We start from the raw sequence: 12,189 nt of genomic DNA, 5'->3' as shown, positions 1-12,189 counted from the left end.
CTCACACTGATTCCACATGTTGAAGAGTGTTGGACGTAGTCATGTCGCACTACATTCTGCCAGGTAAGAAGCATTTTATTTATTTATTATTTATGATTAAATGTTTCACGACAGTATTCGTACAACAAACCATGAAATCAAGAAATCATGCTGACGAAGCAAATGTGTGACTTAATTGAAATAGCATCTTGTCCGTTTGATAGTGTGTAAGATTTTTCTAATATTAAATACATTTTACTTGGCTCAACAAAGCACTTGAGGGGGAGCCCCGAATTCCGATTGATGGATTTTGAGTGTATCACATAATTCAAATAAAGAACTACAATGCAACAAAAGAAGTGTAAAAGGAAATTATGGCTTCTGAGCCCCTGATTGGAAATCTAAATTAAATCCTGTAATCATATTATTATTATTATATGAGGACACATGCTGTCTGGCTGTCAGGAAATTTATCAGATCCTCTGTCTGGCTTTTTGACAATGGCACTGTCTTAAGCGATTGTGACAAATGAGCGACAGTTCCTCATTGATCTCATTAAGATGACTCTAACTCATTTATACCTCTTCAAAATTTTAGTCTGGTCCCTGACCTGGTTTGATCCTCGCTGTCAGAATACTCCAGCTTGATGTTTGAGGTTATCACAGATGCAAAACAGCTCTCAGAATGAAACTATGGTTGTCTCCAGTTCATCTGCAGATCCTACTAGCAATTCTCTTGGCCATCTTGTGCTACTGCGTGGTCCTGGCCTTCATCCTCTACTGCAGGCCGAAGAAGGACGTGCCCTCAGATGATAAGGAGTCGGGCGTTTTGTGCTCTCACCCCAACGAGCGGGTGACCGTGACATTGACGCCGGCGCTGAGCACGCGGCCCGTCCGGCAACAATACGAAGAACTTGACGGCGATATTCTGGACTACACGTCTTCTAAAAGCAGTTCGTCCCCATCCGAGGACGACCTCAGCGATCTCCCGTTGGATTCCAAGTCCTTGTCTCCACTGCGCCGCCTCAGTTCGCCGCTCGATCCTTTACCGTCCCGTCAAAATTCGAACCACAGTCGGGCCTCCTTGCCTTCGCTCACTAAGCTGGTTCCCAAATCTCGCTGGGTGAAAAGTCGACGCAGCACCGTGAGCGGAGAAAGTTTTAGCCACCAGGCTACGCTGTCTCCATTCCAAGACGGCTCCACCACGACCCCGATCCCAACCAAGTCGACTCCCTTGCTCCACTTCTCCCTGCTCTACTCCTCAAGTGGTACCCTGGTAGTCAACATCCTGGGGCTGTCCGGTAGGAGGCGGAGTAAGAGGGTTTTGGTGCGGGCTAGCCTACCTCCACTGTGCCCGGTACCGTGCCAGGTGGCATCCCGGCGCCGCAGTTTCAGCCCGGAGCTGCAAAGCCAGAACGTGGCTCTCCAAGCGGGCTCCTTGGAGAGGCTGCGGGCATGTACGCTAAAACTAGAGGTCTACAGCCGTGACTTCTCTGGCCTACGGGAGGTGGCGCTGGGCGTGGTGGAGCTGCCCTGCCAGCATCTGGACTGGGAGCCCGACACAACGGCAACTTGCACGAGGGAGCTCAGCCCTGCCAAAAGTAAACTCAAGAAGGTAAAAGATCAATGAATGCATGCTTGGTTGAATTTGATAAAACAGTCTTTGGGTGTTTAGCTGTTCCGATACTTTTGTCAATTCCAGAGTGATTAACCCACACGAGCTTATCCATCACTAGTTTTAGTTAGCGTGCTTCACTTTTCTTTATCATGGTCAAAAATGAGCAGCTGGAACTCTGCCAGTGTTGATAAATAACTCAGCAGATTGTGCCAAGTCTAATTTTTGTGAAAGCCCGTCTTTGCCCATCGCTTTCCCCTCTCCATTGGAATTGACTGATGCATTTGGACGTGTGCGTGAGTTGCAACGCCCGTGACGTAAACGCCGGGCGCCCACACCCTTGATTTATGACCAAAGTCGATCTTTTCAAGTCGGTTGCGCTCTGTAGATTCGATGGAGCAAACGAGTGACGCAAAACATTCAGTGAGTTTATCAAGAACACGATCAAACGCAACCCCGACATCGTACATGCTCGGCTGGGCGCTTATATTCAAAAGAAAGTCGGAATACCCGCAGCCAGGAAGTGACATCACAACCCTCAGCAACTCAAAAGTGACTGGGATCTATTTTGGGTCTGTGGATGCACCACAAATAATAAAGGGAACATCTGCTGCCTAAATGACTCCTTCAATAAAATATCCCATTGCTGTGTTACTTGTTCCTCAGAGTATGAGCTCACAGGATTCGTGGTCACGCAGGAAGAGCTCGCTGTGTGCGCCGCGATCATTGGGTCAGCTCTTTGTGCTGCTCCAGTACCAAGTGCCGGCCCGGCGCATCAAGGTGATGGTGCGTAAAGCCGACCAGCTGGCCAAGCTCACCCGCATCCCTGGCGCACCAGGTAACAGCAACAATCACAGCGGGTAGATGATGTTTGAGGTCTGCTCACTGGATTTAAGGTCTGCTCAGAATGTCCTTTTGTGACGTAAAAAAAATACACGCACGACTCACTCCAAACAATGCAATATGATTCACTCGAATGATACAATTGATTCAGTTCGATTATCTTGATACTATTTACTTCCATGGTATTCATTCATATGATGATTTGATGCAATTTACTATTGTGACATTACATGATTCACTCTAATGATGATGACCCCAATTACCGAACAAATTCACCCCGCTGGTGTATGATTCACTCAGATTACAATACGATTCGATCGACTCCTTTCACAATATGATTCACTCCAATTACAGTACAGTATAATCCACTCCAATTATAATACGGTATACTATATGATTGACACCAAATATTATATGATTCACTTCAATTACAATCCAATATGATTCCGTGTTCAGATTCACTCCAATTACAACGCAGGTGGCGAATCACTTCAGATGTTCGATACAATTGACTCCGATTGAGTCGTAGATGAACCCGTTATTGAACTGCGAGGGATTCCTGTTCTACTACGTATTAGAAACGACGACAAAACACGCGAGAACTTTTCACCGTCTTGTTGTATAACCAGATTAGGAAGCCATGTCGGTTCCTCTCGCGTCTACTTAGCATCTCATTTCCAGCCTCGCTTCACTGGCGCGCAAAAAAAGCAAGACAACAAAAAGCAGCGTTGACGTTTCCGGATAAATTCATTCCACTTTGTTACCCCCAGAGAGTCCCCACGCTTCCAGGAATGTGTCAACACCACAAAAATTGCTTTTGAATTATTATGCAATCCAATTAAAATGCTCGCGTGGATTAAAAAAAAAAGGACAGTTGCATTCTCTTTGGACCGTTGACAATGCTGATGCGAAATACCGGTGTCATGTTTTTCCTCCTCAGTCCACTACATCATCGTCAAGTTGCATCACGACGGCAAAGTGATCAGCACCAAGGAGACCAAAGCCGCCTGCGGTTCCAGTCCCGTATGGAACGCACCTTTCTTGTTCGACTTGCCGCCCGGCGATGTCGCTCAACTGCCATTGCTTTTTGAGTTCATAATCATGCAGGTATCGAAAAAAAAACCTGATCATTCCCTCGATTATTGTGATCCACTCAAATTAAGACATTTCGATACGGGTCACTCCAAATAAGGAGATGAACTCAAATTACGATGATATTTTCTCGTTCACAGGGTCGTCTGTACACCAAGAGTAGCATTTTGGGTCGGGTGATGATCAATGGTCATGTTTCGGAGGCTGGGAGAGAACACTGGATGGAAATGTGCAACCGGGCCCCCGGGGAGACCGCTCGTTGGCATGCCATCCAATCAGATGTGCGGTAGAAGTGATTGATAGAGAATTTGATTGGTTTTTTGTTGTTGTTGATTTCATTGTAACGTGTTTGAGACGAATGTTTACTCCCAATCATTCAAGCGCAAAAAGCAATAGCCCTGCACAAGCGGTACAACCTGAAGCATACGGCTTGCTTGTTAGCTTAGCTCGCTAACATCTTTTTGTTGTCTTTTGTACACTTGTAACTATTGTTTTATATTCTGTGTGACACCATAAGTGATGTATTATTATAGTTAGGGTTCTATTTTCAAGAGTTAATTATGCTAACATCATAAGCTAAGACCTGCATTAATTTTCGCCTTAGTGAGTCAAAGTGACGCCTTAAAAACTGTTATTTTTACGCTACACAAGCACATTAGCTAAGAAGCTACAATTTTCAACAAAACTGAAAATCAACACATCCTTCTGTTCAAATGATCTTCTCTTTATTATTTCCGTCATGTTGGCAATTCACATTGTTGACTTTGTTTAAAAATAGAGCGCAGTTGTGACGTAATGTCCATCCTGGGGCAGTGTGATGTCATAACACATTAGCCAGCATGTGACATGGTGACATTTACACAGTGTGTAATATGCCGTGTTATTTAAATCGAGCGTAATGTGAAACACTTCATTAGTTGGGACATTCAAGTCAGCCCTGCTGTCACTGTATTGAAAGACTTTAAATTAAAATGGGGAATACGTGTGTGATTTATTTTTGGTGTGTGGAAATTCTGCAGAATTGTGATATGATCATTCAAATGATCAGAAAAATAAATAAATAAAAGAGACTATTCATTTGGAGATTTTTTAATTGTCATTTTCTCTTGCTTTAATCTCATGTATTAATCACTTCCCAAGTATGTCTATAAAGCTAAAATGGAAACCTTTCATAAACTTCCTGTTTGCTGTTATCACTGGCTCTAGTCTTTGGGCTAAGACTATTTTCTGAATTTGTCACGTGTAAGAAATGATCATTGGGTCAGTCAGTGATTTCTGAGTCATATCCCACAAATAACAACAACCTTTTCTTATTGATCACATCACGCTGGCTTGTCCATGTGTCACTTCTTCTCCGCCAACTCCATATTGGAGAACTTGCTAAATAAAAGCCCAAAAGGGAAAATACGAGTTGACAGTTAACCAATATGAGCTTTCTAGCATCAACCACTGCATACGTAGTTTATCTCTAGTCTAGTGTAACCTTTAAATAACACACACACCCTAGAGAGCATCAATGTTTAATTCGTGTAAGCAATGTGTTACAAGAGAAAAAAATACTAGGAATTATTTGCCTTCATTCACGAGTACGTCTACTTTTAACTAGGCTGACATATGTTATCATTAGAACATTAAATAATAATTTCGAACATGTAAATACGATATTAATATGTTGTATAAATGACATATAGAAAATAATGTATCATATAAATCTAAATATCATACTTGTGTGTAACATATGTAGATGTAGCTCAAGTATACACACTGTAAATATATTTTTAGAACGCTTTTATTATTATAACAACTTTTTTATAACAAGGTACAAGTGCAAATACTGTAAATATGTTTTTTGAATTTTAGATCGGTTCATGCCACTTCAGCCCAGTAGATGACAGTATTGCGTCCACTACCGACCAATAAACAAAGGCCGTAAATGTGACGTAGCACATTCACGCGAATACTAATGACGTATTGGCAGCCATCTTGAAAATAGTCGTCGCGGTGTAGCTCGATGGACAATAGTTTCGATCGGACCGATTTTTTGTAACTTAATTTAAAAGTTCGCATCTTATCATGTCAACGGAAGATTTTCAAACAAAATACGCCTGTTTTATGAACGGGTTGGTCAAAAGTACGGTTGCAGAAACGACTAAACTTTTTGAAACGGTGGTTGATGAATTAAAGGCAGAATTGACAAAGGTGAAGATGGAGAACGAGGCCCTGAAAACAACATGCAGACAAATAGCTAATACCAAAATATTTGTCATTAAAGATCCCGGCCAAAGTGGCTGTTCGAATATCCAGGATATAGCTGTGCAATGTGGTACGTGAGTTTCGGCATTTGTTCCTCTCAAAATGCTTCCGAAATTTTCTCTGGTCTTTTAGACCTCGTTGTTACGTGTGAACGTGCAATTCTAAGTCGATCGTAGCCTTATTATTACATAGTATTGTTTGTATTCTCGTTCGTTTCCCAGTAATGTTAATTCCACTCCTCACTCGGTATTACATGATTATAATGGTACATTACACGTATTACATGTACTGCTGAATCTGCTAGCGGGCATCCAAGTTGCTACAGCGTGGTCAGGGGGATGCTATAGCCCCGTCTGAAATGTTTAAAAACCAAAGTTAAAAAAAAAGACAGACTTTAGTTAGAGTTGTTAACATTTCAAAGTGTTAATTTGACTTTTGTCCCAATGTTTGCAGATATTCTTCCTTACCATCTTTTGATGGTAGACCAACCAGTGGTGCAAAATGGAGAGGAACAAGTCAAACAATGTAAAGAAGAGCAAATGCTGTACATCGTCCTAAACAACCATGATGGTGTTGCTGAAAAAGAAATCAATCCAGACATGGCCGTTTCTATTCCAAACCATGAGGTATGCAAGTGAAATGGTAGCAAAAAAAAAAATCAATTGGATCGATTAGTGAGATTTTGGTACGACCCAAGTACTTCCTTTGTTCAAGAAAGTGATTTTAAAGCAATGTTGCTCTGTGTGCTAACACTTTAATAAGATCACAATGTTGGCTGTGTCAGCAGCACTCGGGTCCAACAGAACCAAACATGGTACCCAAACATTTAAACACTTGGTGTTATATGACGTTTGACAGGTTATCGTGACTATCTTTTGTTTCTTTCTTTTATTTGAAAGGACTCTGAACCCACTGTTGCCAGCCGAAACATATTATTTCCAGGTGAGAAGTTAAATCAGACTGAAAATATTAACAGATTAAGAAATTATTCTGTTAAAATGGTTAACACACTTTCAATGTTGTGTCATTTTTCTTAGATCCACCACCGACCACCGCTTGTGGAAATGAAACAAGAGACCCTGACATCGGCCAACAATGTTTGACCGAAGAGCTCAGAAAAAGACAAGACACTCAAGTGACTAGTTTGGACGGAGGTCGCAATTTACCCGAGGCACCCAATCAATCAATACAGCCTGTAAATTATGTCATCTCGCTCGCTGCAATTAACAACGACATGGAAGTTGGTCAAATCTCAGCTCAATCGTCGGAGGCGTCAGAGGTTCCAACTGAGCTGCCATCATTGGGAGACGTACTGAACGTTGAGCCAACGCTTTGGAACAAACAGCTAGGAGAAAAAGAAAAATATATCTTGACCAAAGTTAAGACCGAGTGGGAAACAGGAGACCAAAACGATACCGAAAGCAACATAACGACGCTTAAGATTGGGAATTCATTCACTAGGTGTAGCGGCTCCGCAACGGTACAGGATGCAATGCTTCTCCTTGACGCAATGGGTCTCTCCAAGAATCGTAGCTCCCCGCGGGAAGTGCCGACACCCCAAGACCGCTGTCCTGGTTCTACTTTGGCGGTGTCGTCTCCGTTAGCTCCTCAAGCTTTACCCTCGCCGCCGACCGCCGATGTAAGTGGCAACAACGTAGAAGAAATCACAACGGACGACAACGAGACGCTTTTTGTCGCTGGTACGACACAATCCGACAATTTTCAGTTCAACGTTGGCGTCGCTTCAGAGCATCAACAACAAGATGGCGTCGCTCCTTCTGACGTGGCATCAACGTCATTGTCGACCAGCAATTCTCTCGGGACAACCGTGGTCCCAGACCCCGCCCCCCTTAAAGTTTTTGTCAAATCGCCATCCCCTCATCCACGAGAAACGACCGCTCCGCTTTCCCCGAATCAGATCTCGGTGTCAAAAGTTAAACGCACCCGCAATAAGCGTTCAGCCGTCGCATCTTCATCTTTCGGACTCTTTCGAAGGAAAAGGAACGTTAAGTCCCGCACATCTGCTCCCCTCGTCACTTCCGACAAAACAATCGGTTCAACGCAACAAAAGTCAAACCCAATGGTGTTTAAAAAAGTCAAAATAATCATTCGCAGAGCTCCCGATGTTGTGTCCAGCCAGCCGCAATTACCGGAGACACCCAACCAGGATGCAATTGGACTAACCGTCGCTATGACATCATCAGAGGAAGTGACTCAAGTGACTTCAGATCCAAGTCAATCCTCGTTTCAGCAAGCCAAACCTTCATCACAGCAGACAAACATTTGTGATCGTTTCCAAATAAGTCCAGGCGAGAAAGCAGCGACTTGGTCATCGCCGCGACCGGAATCCGAGCAGATGAACATCAGGAAAGAAAAACAAGCCGTGTCATTGTCAAGTCCGACTGTACCGACATCGCCATCTCCGCAAATGGAACCTTCATCAGAGCCAGCGAGCTTTTGCCAAAATGTAACTCCCGAGGAACAAGCGGCAGCATCGTCGAGCGAGAGTGTGCCCAGAAGGTCTCGTCCTCTCGTCCCAGTCATCAAACTCAAAAGGCTGCCACGTCTGCCGCTGTCCGCTAGCTCGGTTTTGCTTCCGCAATTGTCCAGAGATGATAGCCAATCCGCAGGTGATAGCGCCTCCTCTCTCCTCGATGACCAGGCATTAAAAACGACAACCCGTCCATCGCAAGTCTCAACCAGCTCCTGTCCAGATTTAAAAGGCTCTTCTACCATTCCGGTGGAGTTTTGTAGACCTCATTTGCAATTGACCAAAATCCAATTGCTGGCCCAGGTGTGTTTGGTGCCTGTAATTCAAGATGCTGAAAAGGTGATTAAAAAAAAAAAAATCCATTTTTTTTTGTCTTCAAATATTTTCAATCTTATAAAGCTCGATAATGTCAAAATTGATTGTAAATCTTCATCATAGAAAATGTGAATACATGATTGTTATTGTATTTTGTAGGCATCATCAAACAAGTCTGCGCATCCCCAAAATTTGTCCGATGAGAAGACCGATGCCCGTGGCGGGAAAACGCTTGGCAAAGAATCCATCATCGTCCATCCTCGCAATACATACTCTCGGACTAAAAGAACAAATACCAATCCAGAACCCCAGACAGGCAAACCACGTATCCCCAAAATGGCCAAGAAAGCCAAATTGGAAACCGTTGAAGATCCTACCCCGGAGCCTGTTCCAGTTCCCACAAAGAGAGCCGTGTCTTTGAGTCCCACGGGGCCACCCAAAGAAAATGCCTTTTCCCGACCAAGTCTCAGGAATCAACAGAAGAACCTGACCACCGCTGAAAGTAAGCCCGTTTCTGTCAGAACCCGAAACCCGGTTGTGCGTTTGTGTCAGTTATCTCCTGAAAACACTTCGTTTGTCGTCTCGTCGCCACACACTGCCGCTAATGCGCGTGGAAGCTCAAGTAAAGATTCCACCGCTAAGAATTCCAAGAATTGTCTCTCTCCTAAGAAAATCGCTAATGATCAAAAGAATAATCTGCCTCGACACCAGTTTGCCGTTAAAATTAAAAAAGAAAAGACAAAAATCACCAGCGATCATGAAAAAAAATGCCAATTATATCCCGCCGGTATGAAAAATGTTCCAAGACCTATCTGTGAAGCTCTCTGGATTTACAAGGCTCCTGAAGAGCAAACCTCCAAACAGGAATCAAATTCATTAGGAGCGAAAAGCGCTTCCTCGAGTGTCCAGTCGCCCAAATTGGCTAATAATGGTGGCGGTGCGGTTAAGACCAGGGAAAAATCGGGATCCAATCAAAAATCTACTGATGAAGAAAATACAAAGACATCCGTAAAAATGATTAAGACCGAATCCAATACAACTAAGCAGATCATTCACCAGCCCGCGGGAAACAAATGGACATCTCCGATTGTACGAGTAGGAGAAACCCCCCAGCAGCTTCGATTTGTCATCTCCAAGAAGAACGTGCTTAAGAACCAGTGCAGGTATTGCGGTCGCATCCTTTGCAACAGTACGTCCCTCAATAGTCACGTCAAACTTCATACGGGCCACAGGCCGTTCTCTTGCAAAGTTTGCCCAAAGAACTTTCCCAACCCCCGGGGCCTGAAACGACATATCAAAGTGCATCGCAAGGGGAGGATGCACGTTTGCGACAAGTGCGGGAAAGGCTTCGTTTACAATTTCGACCTCACCAAACACGTCCAGATGGTGCACGGAAAAATGAAGCCCTTCGTTTGCCAGCTGTGTAGCAAAGCCTTCTTCACAAAGCGAGACGTGGAGACCCACATACGAACCCACACGGGGGAGAAACCCTTTCACTGCCACTTGTGCGAGAAAAGGTTTTTGAGGAGCGCCGAACTCAGCGCGCATCTGAGGTGGCATCGCGGCGAGAAAAGACATTGGTGCCCGTATTGCGGCAAAGGATTTTTCGACCAGAACAACTTGAAGAGACATAAGTATATCCATACGGGAGAGAAACCACACTCCTGCCCACATTGCCCGAAACAATTTACACAGTCTGGACACCTGAAAAAACATGTTAAAAATGTACATAAAGTCAAATGAGAGCAAGCTTGCTAATTTTTGTCATATTTCTTTCTCTCCTTTTGTATTTTTTACACTTATGATATGTAGATTCAATTCATAAAATGACCGTGGCCTCCGTGAGGACAAACGGCACAGAAAATGAATAGATTAATAAAATGATTTTAAAAAATATTGTTTGTTTTGTGTCATTATTTTCATGTATTTAATCATGACAAAAGTCATGTGGAATATGAACCAAGCCGCAAAATTCTTCCCATTATTATCCATCGTCATAATTTTTGATAATTAATTGACTTCTCTTTTCAAAATACCAACAATATTACATTCATGCACAAAAATCGAATCACTCACCAAACCACCTGTGTTTTTTTATGATCACAAATACACGTTTCAATCTGTTTCTTCAACTAGTCATTACTTTTATTTACACCAGCGTTTGTGTCTCTTCATATCATCCTTACGAGAGAATATTTTATCATATGCGTTGCAACTGAATGATTATTCTCCGGTGTGCATTCTTGTGTGCATTCTTGGGTCTCCACTTGCAGAAAATTTTTGAGCACTAACTGAGCAGACAAATGGTTTCTCTCCGCTGCGTATTCTTGTATGTGTTCTTAAATTTCCTTTCTGGTTGAATCTTTTACCGCATAAAATGAAGGCAAAAGGTTTTTCTCTAGTGTGTGTTCGTAAATGATGGTTTGAAGAGAATCTTTGATCACAAACTGAGCAGGAAAAGGGTTTCTCCCTAGTGTGTGCTCTTCCTTGCGTCTGTCCCCGGAGAATCTTTGAACCCAAACTGAGCATGCAAAATGTTTCTCTTCAGTGTGTTGACATGTGCATTGCTAAACTGGTCCTTAAACAGAATCTTTTACAACAATTTGAGCAGGTATAAGGTTTCTCCCCATTGTGTGTACTTTGAGTCTCCATTTTGAACTAAATGTGAGCATTTTACACATTTGTTGCCAGTGTGCCATTTTGTATTACCTTATATGTGTTTTGCAACATCGTCATCAGATAGGATTGCGAAGGTAAGACTGTGTCTTCTTGGGAAGCCCCACAATGGTCCTCATCATCTTCTGTTGCCATGTGTTGAATTGAGCTGCATCACACGTATCATAAATGAATGTTTTATCTACAGTCTGCACTTTTTTGTGTTGTCAAAAGTGTGTTTCTCGTGAATCTTCTACCACAAAATGAGCAGGTAATTTTTTTCCCACCTGTGTGTGTGGTGTTTTTTTTTTTTTTTGCTGTTGAATTTGACTTTCTATTAATTCTTTTACCAAAGACCGAGCAGGCAAAAGGCTTTTTCTTTGGTGTGTGTTCCTAAATGTGTCTTTAAAGAGAATCTTTGACCACAAACTAAGCAAGCAAATAGTTTCTTTCCAGTGCGTTCGGTGTGTAGATTGTCAACTCTGATTTTCCATTTTTTCTCCAGTATGTGTTCTTGTATGTATTCTTAAAATTTCATTGTAAGCAAATCTTTTACCACAAACAAAGCAGGCAAAATGTTTTACCCCTGAGTGGGTTCTTGTGTGTATTTTTAAAATTCCATGTCTAGAGAATCATTTTCCGCGAACTAAGCAAGTGAAAGGTTTCTCTGCAGAGTGGGTTATTGTGTGCATTATTAAGTCTCCATTTTGATACCGTTTGAAAAATAAACAAGACATCAACTCATTTGTCAGACGTACTGTATAAACATAATTCAGAACAACCTGCACACACTTTCGAACGATAAACACAAAAGCTTCCATTCACATTTGATTTCTTCATAGCGACGTGCTGGAAACAAATGAGCCTCTTTGCTAGCGACTAGCGAGCTAAACTTGGCCGAAACCGAGACGAGTTCTTCCAAACACAAAAGCTGTTTTAGTCCAGTA

The 12,189-nt window shown here is 42.7% G+C and overlaps 2 protein-coding genes across 4 annotated transcripts; both read left to right on the top strand.

The window, feature by feature from the left end:
* The first annotated feature begins 41 nt into the window (after positions 1–41).
* LOC147059565 (uncharacterized) lies at positions 42–4,498 on the top strand. Its single transcript, XM_085908051.1, has 5 exons — positions 42–63; positions 686–1,593; positions 2,260–2,431; positions 3,377–3,543; positions 3,669–4,498. Exons 1-5 carry the CDS (start codon positions 42–44, stop codon positions 3,816–3,818), a joined length of 1,419 nt encoding a protein of 472 aa, XP_085764177.1. The 3' UTR covers positions 3,819–4,498.
* Positions 4,499–5,499: 1,001 nt separating this feature from the next.
* On the top strand, positions 5,500–11,966 carry LOC147059564 (uncharacterized). 3 transcript variants are annotated; one of them, XM_085908278.1, is made up of 6 exons: positions 5,500–5,851; positions 6,235–6,407; positions 6,681–6,723; positions 6,819–8,611; positions 8,747–9,089; positions 11,327–11,966. In XM_085908278.1, the coding sequence occupies exons 1-6, from the start codon at positions 5,602–5,604 to the stop codon at positions 11,488–11,490; spliced, it is 2,766 nt and encodes a 921-aa protein (XP_085764404.1). In that variant the 5' UTR covers positions 5,500–5,601; the 3' UTR covers positions 11,491–11,966. The 3 variants fall into 3 exon arrangements, with proteins under 3 accessions (XP_085764404.1, XP_085764402.1, XP_085764403.1); XM_085908277.1 differs by having other exon boundaries at positions 5,615–5,727; positions 5,801–5,851; positions 8,747–11,462; XM_085908276.1 differs by having other exon boundaries at positions 8,747–11,462.
* The last annotated feature ends 223 nt before the right edge of the window (positions 11,967–12,189 follow it).

This window comes from Syngnathus leptorhynchus, chromosome 3 (assembly GCF_054491065.1).
Source record: "Syngnathus leptorhynchus isolate UIUO chromosome 3, UIUO_Slep, whole genome shotgun sequence".
Taxonomy (NCBI): domain Eukaryota; kingdom Metazoa; phylum Chordata; class Actinopteri; order Syngnathiformes; family Syngnathidae; genus Syngnathus; species Syngnathus leptorhynchus.
Note: the sequence above shows the minus strand (reverse complement) of the source record. Positions and strands in the feature narration are given on the sequence as shown.

Excerpts from the sequence above, each read along its gene's own strand:
- LOC147059565 (XM_085908051.1), top strand. The coding sequence starts at position 42 with ATGTCGCACTACATTCTGCCAG. Across the intron at positions 64-685 it reads GTCGCACTACATTCTGCCAG|TTCATCTGCAGATCCTACTA; the intron begins GTAAGAAGCATT and ends GGTTGTCTCCAG. Across the intron at positions 3,544-3,668 it reads TTGAGTTCATAATCATGCAG|GGTCGTCTGTACACCAAGAG; the intron begins GTATCGAAAAAA and ends TCTCGTTCACAG.
- LOC147059564 (XM_085908276.1), top strand. The coding sequence starts at position 5,602 with ATGTCAACGGAAGATTTTCAAACAAAATACGCCTGTTTTATGAACGGG. Across the intron at positions 6,408-6,680 it reads TTTCTATTCCAAACCATGAG|GACTCTGAACCCACTGTTGC; the intron begins GTATGCAAGTGA and ends TTTATTTGAAAG. Across the intron at positions 8,612-8,746 it reads TAATTCAAGATGCTGAAAAG|GCATCATCAAACAAGTCTGC; the intron begins GTGATTAAAAAA and ends TGTATTTTGTAG.